The 11,886-nt window shown below is 49.3% G+C and overlaps 1 protein-coding gene across 2 annotated transcripts in view; it reads right to left on the reverse strand.

Moving 5' to 3' along the window:
- The window catches only part of CDRT1 (CMT1A duplicated region transcript 1), a 36,750-nt gene extending 30,745 nt beyond the window's left edge, over window positions 1-6,005 (reverse strand). The window contains exons 1-5 of one of the 2 annotated variants that reach the window (XM_036836567.1): window positions 5,223-6,005; window positions 3,090-3,278; window positions 1,872-2,075; window positions 1,642-1,769; window positions 829-951 (exon numbers count right to left, since the gene is read on the reverse strand). In XM_036836567.1, the coding sequence (XP_036692462.1) occupies window positions 829-951; window positions 1,642-1,769; window positions 1,872-2,075; window positions 3,090-3,278; window positions 5,223-5,727 (1,149 nt within the window). In that variant the 5' untranslated portion in view covers window positions 5,728-6,005. The remainder of the gene's footprint in view (window positions 1-828; window positions 952-1,641; window positions 1,770-1,871; window positions 2,076-3,089; window positions 3,279-5,222) is intronic. The other variant, XM_036836566.1, reaches the window with a different exon arrangement.
- Between the last annotated feature and the right edge of the window lie 5,881 nt (window positions 6,006-11,886).

Raw genomic sequence — 11,886 nt, forward strand, 5'->3', positions numbered from 1 at the left:
GGAAGTGAGAGGTCAGAAAGCTCAATTCATTCTGGACCCTGGACATTTGGGGTCGGCCCTAGCCCTGCCCTCATGTCCTCAATCCCGAGCGACAGACCCCCCTGCAGCCTCTCAATGCAGGGACAGAGGTGGTGAGGAAAACCCCAGCTCCTGGCTCTGAGCTCCCCGCTAGATGACAGATGCCATGGACACAGGACCTGACGTGGGAGCTGCAGTCAGGAAGAACCCTGAGAAGACAACCAAATCAGCCCCCTCATTTAACAGAAGAGGTAGTTAAGGCTTAAGGAGAGAAAGTCACTCGCTTAAGGACACACAGCACCCAAATGTGGTCTCCCTTAGGGAATGTTGCCTCCCATACCCTACATCCATATGCTCTATCCTACACCCTCCCATACCCTACATCCATATGCTCTAACCTACACCCTCCCATACCCTACATCCATATGCTCTATCCTACACCCTCCCATACCCTACATCCATATGCTCTATCCTACATCCTCCCATATCCTACATCCATATGCTCTATCCTACACCCTCCCATAACCTACATCCATATGCTCTATCCTACACCCTCCCATACCTTACATCCATATGTTCTAACCTACACCCTCCCATACCTTACATCCATATGCTCTATCCTACACCCTCCCATACCCTACATCCATATGCTCTAACCTACACCCTCCCATACCCTACTTCCATATGCTCTATCCTACATCCTCCCATATCCGACATCCATATGTGAGGGCTGAGTCTGGACTTCAGCCTTCAATGGCCAGTAGGAAAGGACGCCCACAGTCGCTTGCCCCAGGCGCCATCGGAACCCACCTTCGTTCTCAGTTTCCATTTCTGATTTTTCACGCGTAGGTGCTTCCCGTCATCTGCCATCTTAGGAACTGGGATAGTAACCTTGTTGGCGTAATTGGGGTCTATTCCCCTGGTGTAGGACCCCTGGGGGAAAGTAACAGAAAATGGCAACTCTTAGTTCTTCCACTCCAAGAGGAGGGGAAAAACTAGTGCTTGGCAAGATCTGAAAGATGGGTAAGTTCTGGGCAAGGAAGGCCTGGGCCTGGCCAGCTAGGCCAGTGGTGTGTGTAAACTGGCTGAAGGAGGGTAACGCCCACCAAACACCCGGAGGGGGACCAGCGAGGATGGTGGGTGGTTCCCAGCTTCCAGCATGTCCCCTGGCTCAAGGCCTCCTCTCCCTCTGCTGGGAAAAATCCAAGCTACCAGGAACCCATGATTTAGGGTCAGGCTTCTGGCAAGAAACAGAAGTATAAATGCCAGAGATGGTTATTATCCAGGGGAAACTGCATTTTAACCTAAAAAAACACTTTGTGGCTCTGTAAACATCTGTGTACCTGAGGTTTTCTTATATTGCACAAGCTGCAATATGGCTCCCTGGGGAAAGTTCCCTGCTCTGTGAGGCTCCGGAAAGGCTCTGCCTCTGTCTTCCCAAGAGGTTTCTATACGTGTCATCCCTGCTAGATGCACCACCAAGGGGAGAGTAAACGGGGATATCGGGAGTCCGCACAAAAAGGCAGCTGAGGAAGCAGGAGGCCAGCTCAGGGTCTACTGCAGACGGAAAGGCTGGTGCAGACATGAGGCTGGTCTACAGCTGTCCCCTCCCAAAGGAAGTACCTGCAGGAAGGTGATCTGGCGCTGGATGAAAGAGTGCATGGACATGTCGGTCCTGACCTGCTGCGCCAGCACTGCCCAGTGCTGGCTCACGAACACACACCTGTTCAGGCTGTTCTTATCCAGCATACCTGGAAAACAAGAGGTGGACCTGGGGACCTCCCAACTGCGCTGCGATGGTGGCGGGCGGGGAGGGCGGGGTCTTGAGAAATCCCCCAACAGGCCCCGCATACTGAGGATAGACTTGGAGAGGTGGGCGGGCAGGTGACGGATGAAGTCGCGGTATCTGCTGACCCCAGAAGACAGCTCTCTGACGGCCTCCAGATCCACCAGCACATCGGCGGCGGGGGCCGAGCCTGCTTTGGACACGCTTGCTTTTTCAGAAGACAGCCTATTCATCTCGGAAATATACTGGAGTGAACTCTTCCACTGTCCTTCTAGAGGGAAGCCGGAGAAGGGGGCACGGTTGGGGCGTCTTTGGGGTGATTCCGGGCCGAGAGCAAGTCCTTGCCAAAAGCTGTCCCCCAAAACAGAGCTCATCAGGGTCTACCCTGAGGCCACCGGGGTTTGGTCATTTCTTCTGCCAAAATGAAAATAGAGCTTCCCCAACCAAACGCACAAGCAGTTTTCAGCGTGCCCAGCTCAAGTCGACGGCTGTGGCATCAAAACTGCCCTGCTGGTGAAATGGCATGGTGTCTGGAGTTTCCTTTAAATGAGCCCAACAAGAAAAAGTCTCAATTTCAAAAGAGGGGGATGGAGGAAATAAGATTGGTAAGATGGTGGTAATTATTGAGGCTGGATGACGGTTATGTGGGCGATGATTACACTGTTCTACCTACTTTTGAAACTTGAAAATTTCTGTATAAAGAGCGTTTCTGAATCTATGTTTCCCGTAATTATTCCGTGTATATGTCTTGCTTCAGAAACCAAGTGAGGACGGCCTTAAGGTCAGGGCCCAATTCCCCACTGCTTTTGTTTCCACCTCAAGGCTGAATCCAATGCTGCAAAAACAGCTCCTGGTGGGTTAGATTCTGGAGGTGCCCCTCCCCATCCCCCCACACCAGAGGTCAGGGGCTAGACCGAGAGATTCCGGCCTGGGGCAGAAGGGGACTTAAGGTCACACTGACTGATTTTATTTTATCTTTTGGCCACGCCCCACAGCATGTGGGATCTTAGCTCCCCGACCAGGGATCGAACCCGCACCCCCTGCAGGGGAAGCGCAGAGTCTTAACCACTGGACCACCAGGGAAGTCCCACACTGACTGATTTTAATCCTTGTTTCTCCCCTTACCAGATGTGGGATTAAATGAGGGAATAAATATCACAGAGCCCAACCCACTTTGTAGGTGACAAGTGAATGTTAGTTGCCCAACTCTGTCCTCCCCAGACACCGTTGCCCTACCAGCCCCTCCAGCTCCACGGGACTCCCTCCCCATCGGCTTTCTTCCTACCAGCGGACTTATCAGTAGTGGCTGCTCCGCACCACACATTTTCGTGCAAGTTTGCTTTTCCTGTAGTTTTGGACAACGGGAAGGATGTGTGCCCGGGTCTGGCTGCCCAGCAGACTTGTGAGGTCTCGCACGGGGGCGTGTGGCCTTTCTCAGGGAAGAAAAACACATCCTTGGAGTCTGGGTCGTTCCCTGAAAAACAAAAGGCCAAGACGAGTGGCTCTTTAAGCAGGTGTGTGGAGAGGAAGTGGTAGAGAGAGATGGTTTTATTTCTACTGGCTTCTTTTTAATCGACACAAAACGGACCAGGCCAGTTATGTCTGTTTTTATTTGAGGCCTCTGAGTTAACTACGTAAAAATCACAGAAAGCCTCTGTTAGCCTTTGCCAGCCCACCTGCACTGCAAACTTCATCAGAGCTCTATATACACGAGGACAGAGAGAGAATGAGAGGGAGAGAGGGAGGGAAAGAGAAAGAGAGAGAGGGAGGAGCTGGAAGAGGGACTGCTTTTCCGAAGCTTTCGCGTCATTTTCTTCAATGATATGAATAAATGCCCTTGAGTCAAATTAGAAAATTTAATTTTTTTTCTTTCTTTTTGGCCATACCGTGCAGCACGCAGAACTTCCCCCAGCAGGGATCGATCCCATGCCCCCTGCAGTAGAAGCACAGAGTCTTAACCACTGGACGACCAGGGAAGTCCTAGAAAATTTAGTTTTTAAGAGAGAAGCTCCCCTAGGAAAAGGGGAAGGTTGCCACAACCTGTAAATGGACTTACACAACTTTTAATACAAGGAGCTGATTCCTGCGGTGGGTGAGGACCTGTGTGTACAGATGAGGCTACTCGAGCCTGCCGCCCCTGTCCGGGGGCCAGCATTGCCCATGGGAGATGACCAGGACGGGGAGCCTGGTTTTCAACCCCCCGACTGGGTGACCACGGCCGAATCACTCAGATTCCCTGAACTTCGACTTCCTTACCTATAAAATGAAGCAGTTGGACTGATCAATCTCTAATCTAACTTACGGGATCCTCTGATTTTCTCCACCACTTCTTCATTCCAGATGATTATTCTTTTACTTCCTGGACACACCAAAGAAATCAAGGGCATATAAGGGGATCTAACTGCCCCCAAGGTCACGTAGCTTTAAACTTTCCTGGGATTCTATGAGTCTGCAAACAGGACCACAAACCAGGTCTCGCGGACAGCAGGAATTCCCCGCCCTCAAGAGCTCAACCTCCGAATCCCTCCATCTGACGCCCTCTCCCAGCCTTGTCCCAGTCTGTTAATCCTCTGCTTCTCATACTGGACCCCCTGCAACCCCCAGTCCCTTGCCTCCTTTCTGGTTGCTTTTGCTGCCCCAGTCCAGCTGGCCAAACATTTCCAAGACCTTGTCACCGACACCCCAGACCACCGGCTCTCAAAGTGAGGTCACCAGACCAGCATCAGCATCCGCTGGGAACTTGTTAGAAATGCAGACTCGTGGCCCACATCACACCTGCTGGGTCAGGACCTTTCGGGGAGGACCCCGGCCACCAGGGTTTTAATAAGCCCTCCCAGTGATTGCGATACAAGCAACGATTGAGAACGCCTACCCCAGCCTTACTTGGCCCTTCCACTACCTCCAGCCTTGCATAAACTCCAAGTCGAGGTTGGATTTTATGTGCAAGCAAGGAATACGGTGGGATGAATGAAGGAAAGCCCTAGGTTTTGACCTCTTGGCCTAGTTTCCGTGCAGTGCAAACTGAAGGGCAACACAACCCAGTAGCACCCCCCTTTACCTCCTTCTCAAACCCGCTTCAATCCCTAACCCGCTAAACCAGGAACCGCCCCAGCATTAAGTAGCAGAGGCGCAGACCGCCATTTCTGGGCCTAAAGGATGCAGAAATCCCTTTGAAACGCCTGATAGTTGAAAGTTCCTTCTGCATTTGTCCTTTTATAATTTTCTAGCAGGAAGTCACATCCAGCAGCTTCTCCTTCGGTCGACAGCATCGGGTGTCAGGACAAAGCGCTCTGTTCTGCCATCTGGAAGATCCCCGTCTACCTAAGCTTGTCCACACCTCCCGTTCCTTGACGGGCTCCTGAAGCCCGGCCTACTGGTCTCTGGGGACCCTTAGGTCTCTACCTGTGGCCTCGCTCACCTGAGGCACCGTTCCGCCCTCTCAGAAGCAGGGCTCTGACGACATCAGCAGCAGTGAGCAGTAGCTCGGGGTCGCACATCTGCAGCAGCAGGAGTGCATAGTTCGCCTTCGTCCGGGAGCTGCTGTTTCCAAACCAGTGCAAAATCCCCCTCATCTTCTGTTCCACCGTCTCGTCCAGCGTTTGGTTCAAGGAGGACTTGACGATTTTCCCCTCCTTCTTGCTGAGGTTGACCCGGGACCTGTGGTAGACAAAATCCTTCCCCTGCGTGGTCTGAAGGATATTTTGAAAATAGTGTAACAAATACAGGCTGTCCAGCTGCTGCAGCATGCTGACCAGAAACCTCCTCTGGGACATCCTGCCCACCCTTCGGAACCACTCTTTGGTGGAGAAGATCTTCCAGGCCAGGACACACGGCTCACACTTCCGGCACACGGGGACAGAATTGTTCCCCTTCTCACGTCGAAAATAAGGGGCATTCTTGAGCCTCGATTCCATGTTTTCCATGGTCCCGAGATGACCAGCTCATTTTATCCTTGCCGGCTGTCAACTGCACCAAACCCCAGAGGAACAGGAGAGGCTGATAAATATCCCAGTTGAGCCTTTTCAAATGTGAACATCTCCCAAAGATAAAGGAAACTGCTGCAGTGGGCAGAAAGCTGCTCTCCCCAGAAACTGCCGTTGAGTCTGGCTTTCTGTACTGACCTCCTAGGAAACGTGCCTTTACCGTAAATCTCCTAAGCCTGGCGCTGCTCAGGGGGAGGCAGTTGCTGTATATTCTGAAAGAGCTGGTCATGTCGATTCTAGAACAACAGGAAGAGAGGTAGTCAAATTTAAATAATGTACGGACCCCTTTCAAAGGGGGAAAAAAAAATATCGTGGAACCTGGTGTTGAGCTTCCACTGTTGTTGTTCGTGAGTGACTTTTAAATATTTGTGAATATGAAATTAGTTGGAAACGTCTGTGAATGGCTGTTTGGTTAGAATGATCCTGAATACGTTTATAGTCATCTTAACTCATCATCAAAGTGAAAACACGAATGTTTAATATATATTTGTTACTTAACTGCTTCAGAAGGTTAACCAGAAACCTCTGCAGGGAAAACTCCCTAGTGGAAAAAAAATGTCTGTGGGCCTGAGAATATATCTGGGGACTTCCAGCCTCAATCACACACCAACCCAGGTACCTGGGAGGAAGCACAGCTGAGCGGAGTGTGGGGTCTGGGGTCAGACTCCTGGGTTTGGACCCCAGCCCAGCGGCTCACTAGCTCTGTGAACACGGGCACATTACTTAACCCTTTATGCTTCAGTCTCCTCATCTGTAAAATGGAAACAACAGTAGTTCCTACTTCAGAGGCAGTGTGAGGCTGAAATGGGGTATTATATGCAAAGCACTTAGAAGACTGCCTGGTACATATTCAGCCCTCAATAAATGCTAACTATCGTCCTATTGTCATCAGTATTACTGTCATTGGGATCATTATTCTGGGCAGCCAGATAATCAACGTCCACTATGATGTTTATACATGCGTATGTACAGACATTGAGATGCATGGGAAGAAACAACATGTGTGGAGCTTTTAAAAGAAAAATGACATGACAATGACTTACCTGTTTCATGAAATCATTACCATTTAGCACTGGCTTGTGATCCACTCAGAAGTGGTGACTTGGGCCATTACAGCCAAACATGTGAGCACACACGGCCCTCGGGGCCCCCAAAAGATGGTCAGTAATGACCCTGAAGGAGACCAGGGGCTTACTGAGATTTCCAAAACTTTTTAGTAACAAAAGCCTGTTTGCAAATTATATCTTCTGTAAAAACACAACACGCAACATAGACATAGTGACAGTCTATTAGTACAAATTTATAAGTTCAAAAGTTGACTTGTTAGCAGGGCAGTTGTTGACAGCAACGGGCTATTCTGAAGACAAAACCTTTACACCTGAGGCCAAAGATGACAGACACTGTCTTACACCAACTTCAGACTCCACAAAATTTAAATTAGCAGCAGCTCCAGAGAACCCAGAGTCCACAGAAAACAGCTTGAAAATCACTCCTAAATGCTGACATACTCAGAATGAAATGTCTACAAATAATTTTCAAAAGGTCTGAGAAAAATACGCATACACACACACGTTACACACATATTCAGTTGTGTATGTGTATACACAGAAAGACAGCACAAATGCAACAAACTGCTAATAATTGGTGAATGTGGGTGAAGTGCATATGAGTGTTCATCATTCTACTCTTTCAGCTTTTCACAGGTTTGAAATTTTTCAAAATAACTAATAAAGCTATACTGCTAAGTTAGGAAAAATGACTGTAATAGACTACTACCTAACCATAGCCCCTCAGCCCACCACCGCAGCCAAAATGCCCTTGCAAACGTAGGGCAACCCAGAAAAGAGTTTTGAGGACACACTGAGACAACTCTGCTTCAGGTGGGACCAGGTTCGCACAGTGATTCTGGCACCAAGGAGCTGGATGATCGTGAGCTCCCTGCCTGGCTTCTCTGAGCTTCAGTTTCTCCATCCTACTGATGATGAGGAAGGAGGAGATGACGGCAGATGGTGAAAATTACGCTACCTTCTGTTATGAGATCAAATGTGTGAGGCCAGTTGCCTCTGCTCTTGGTGTTGTTATTACTACCCCGGATTAAACCAAAAGGTTGGCGATACCGTGAGCATGTCTAGCGCCCACATCTGGCGACCGGGCACCGATAGAGAAAGGCAGCGTAAGTCATCGCTGGGTTGGTTGGCCGTGAAGGTCTTGTAAAGAGTTGGGGTGGGGACAGGAATCAGGCCGGGAAGGAGATCAGTGCTAACAGCTCAAGCTCCTCTATCTGACGGATGCCTGGAGAAAAGGCCAGAGTGGATTAGCATCTCACCCACCAGGAAGGCCAGACAGAGGAGGGAGGCCCAAAGCGCCTGAGTATATAAGGGGGCACATTACCCCCAGAAATGCTACAAGCTGAAAGTACAATAGCTTGTTCCTAAAGGTCCAAATAAATTAGGATTTTAATCTGTGAAGCTGATGGACTTCAAGGGAGCAGTTTTACAATCCAACTCAGCCTTGGTTCCACGCTTGAGGGCCCAACCTTGGGAGTCAGAGATTGGCTGGAATCCTGCTGCTTTCTTACTAGGGCTGTGGCCTTGGGCAAGCCCCTCGGCCCCTCTGGGCCCCCATCTCTCCTCCTCTGTAGAAGATGTGTGATCACCAGTGCCCTGCAGGGTGTCGTAGGGTGAGGCTTACATTCGTTAGTGTAAGTAGGCCTGGTGGTTACTTCTGCTGCCGCCCCATCCCACATACACAGGTGTGAGCACACACACACGTGCACACACAGCATGTCAGCCGGCTCAGGCAGGGAAACTGGAGCCATTTGAGACCGGGTGTTAAGAGTTTAGAATGTGACCTTGGCGGATGGCGGGATGCGACAGCCTGATGGGTAAGCCAATGGTGGGGAAGTGGCGCCGGTGGTACCCAAAGAGGGAGGCGGGCAAACAGGTCTCATTGGAGTAAGACCCAGGAGGGGAAAACAGTTCTCAGAGGAAACCTTTGGGGCTGAGACGTACATCTGGAGATTTCCCAAATATCCAGGCTACGAGCAGCCTGAAGGCTCCAAGCAGTCCCCTAGCTTCCTTCTGCCCTTTGCATTCTGTTTTGTTCATGGTCCTGATTAAAGCCTATACCACCCCAAATCTTCACCTCTTCTGCCGGCCCCCTGCATGGTGTAGCGAGCCCCAGAAGGCACGGCTGCTGTACCCCCATCGGCTCCACTGTCCTGCCCAACGACGTGCACCTGAGGTTCTGCTGGTTCCCACCCAGCACCTGACCTGGGTCAGATGGCGGGAAGTCAGGGAAGGGCTCAGGCTGCAAAGCAGGAGGGTCTCGGCTACGGAGCAGCAAACACACCTCCACCCCGCGACTCACTTGCCGCCCTCGGCCGCCCGCCTCTGTAGATGGAGATCATGAGTCTACCTCGCTCACAGGCGGGTGATGTGTTTGCAAAGGCACTTGATCACATGGGAAAAGCTGTACTAGGATCGTTCTCAAGAGGAAAGGTGGGAAAACCATCGTGTTTGAGCCACCGCCTGCCCATCAGGTGGTGTCACACTTGTTGGCAAAGTTAACTGAGACGAGTCCTCGTTCCTGAGAAATCGTGGAGTTTCCAGTTGCCATTTGCCCTTCGGTTTAAAGAGAAGCAGGTGGGGAACGAGGGCATTGGCTAGAAATGTCTCCCTCTCCGGGAGGGGGAGAAACACGAGAGCACAGAAAAGTTCTGACCCGGCTGACATGGCCGGGTCCTCAAGGAGATCGGGTGACTTCCTGCTTGTTCAGAAACTCGCGGGCACTTGCTATTGGTTTGAAGGGCAGAACAGATTCAAGAGAGTAGATGGGGCAGACAGAGGTTCTCAAACCCAAGCCTGCATCAGAACCCCCAGAGGCCTTGTTAAAACACTGCCCCAGAGCTTCTGATTCAGCGGGTCTGGCTGACGCCTGAGAATTTGCTTTTCTAGTAAGTTCCCAGGTGGTGCTGATGCTGCTGGTCAGGAAGCCACACTCTGAGAACCACTGATGTTCATGTCTCAGAACCTGTGAGCGTAACCTCGTTTTAGAAATAAACACAAACGCTTTTTTCAAAATGTCCTACTGAGCATCCTTGACCAAGTTTTGCCTTTCTGAGCCGCCAACCTTTCCATTTTCATTCCATAAAACAGGGAAAATACTACCTATCTCACAGGGCTGCAAAGATTAAATGAGGTAAGAAATGCGGAACGGTCCTCAAAATGCCAAAGCCCTCCCTACTCATCATTAACTTTAAAAACCTAAGCTTTTTAATTTTTTTTAATTTTTATTTTTTGCCGGCATCGCAAGGCATGCGAGATCCTAGCTCCCTGACCAGGGATCAAACCAGAGCCCCCACCCCACCCCCCTCAGTGGAAGCGTGGAGTCTGAACCACTGGACCGCCAGGGAAGTCCCCAAACCTAAGCTTTTTAGAGGAAACCCGAGGGCCTCAGCAAAACTTCAGTGAAGGAACATGGTAGCCAGCGGTGGGTGTGAAGAGGAAAGAGGATCCAGAACCTCTGGAACGTCTGACCAGCTGCATCTGTTATTATATGTTCCTGTCTATGCTTAGGGAGTTGCCAAAGACAGTGGAGGCTTCTGTGGGACATACAGAAGAGTGACACACACTGACACAGCTTGGGGAAAATGACAGAGGGCATAAAATCGGCCTTTGTTATCTTTTTTTATTTTTTATTTTGTTTGCTTTAGGCGATTTTCAGTTTTTGGACCCAGGGAAAGAAAAAGATATGCCCATCGCTTAAGGCAATGCTAATGCTCAATTTTGCTTTGATCTTCTATATGGAGAAGAAAGGTCTTAAAACCAAAAATGAGTGGACAAAAAGAGGAACTGAAGTTCAAAACAGGTAAGGAGACACCCAAAGAGTTCCTTTTATGAATCTGAGTGTGGCCTAAACAAATTACATCTCACGACAATGACACAATTTACCAACGTGACTGAAATCCAGGCAGTAAATTTTAAGAAATTAGGGAGAATGGTGGAGGATGAAAACAGGCAACATTGTCTTGATTTTTTTTGTTTTTTGTTTTTTGTTTTTTTTTTTAATAGCTACTTTATTTATTTATTTATTTATTTTTGGCTGTGTTGGGTCTTCAGTTCGTGCGAGGGCTTTCTCCAGTTGCGGCAAGTGGGGGCCACTCTTCATCGCGGTGCGGGGACTGCTCTTCATCGCGGTGCGCGGGCCTTTCACCATCGCGGCCCCTTCCCATTGCGGGGCACAGGCTCCAGACGCGCAGGCTCAGTAGTTGTGGCTCACGGGCTCAGCTGCTCCGTGGCATGTGGGATCTTCCCAGACCAGGGCTCGAACCCGTGTCCCCTGCATTGGCAGGCAGATTCTCAACCACTGCGCCACCAGGGAAGCCCTGTCTTGATTTTTTAAAAGAAAAAAAAAGGTAGATTCTGGAAACAGCAGGTGAGGTGTGAACTTACACCAGAATTCTAAAATGGTTTGTCAAATATTATGTGAGCATTTGGGGAAGAAAGTAAGAAGCATCAACAACCCAGCCAAGCTGATCTCACTTTCCCCCTAGAGAGCATCGTTAGAGAGGAAATGCTGACATAGTATATCCTGATCTCTGCCGCTGAAAAGTCCTTCATGGTGTCCAGTGGATAAAGGGGCATAAGGTGGGCTACATTAGCAAACAGTTCTACTGATGCATAACTTATTGAATAACTAAACCCAAAAGATATTGGCTGAGGACTGCAAAATTCTAATCAATATAGGTATCAACCTAATCAATATGTATATCAACAAGAGTAAGATTTAAGAAGAAAAGGTTCCCAATTCTGTAGGTGACACCAGGCTAGGAAGGAGAGCTATTACACTGGGCATAGAGTCATGAATAAAACTATCTCTGCAAGCAGCAATGATGTGATGAAATTTAAAATTCAAATTTAAAAATTTCTAAGGATACACAGTATAGCCCAGGGAACTCTACTCAGTACTCTGTAATGGCCTATATGGGAAAAGAATCTAAAAAGGAGTGGATATATGTGTATGTATAACTGATTCACTTTGCCGTACAACGGAAACTAATACAACATTGTAAATCAACTATACTCCAATAAAAATTTT

Source organism: Balaenoptera musculus, chromosome 20 (assembly GCF_009873245.2).
Source record: "Balaenoptera musculus isolate JJ_BM4_2016_0621 chromosome 20, mBalMus1.pri.v3, whole genome shotgun sequence".
Lineage (NCBI taxonomy): Eukaryota > Metazoa > Chordata > Mammalia > Artiodactyla > Balaenopteridae > Balaenoptera > Balaenoptera musculus.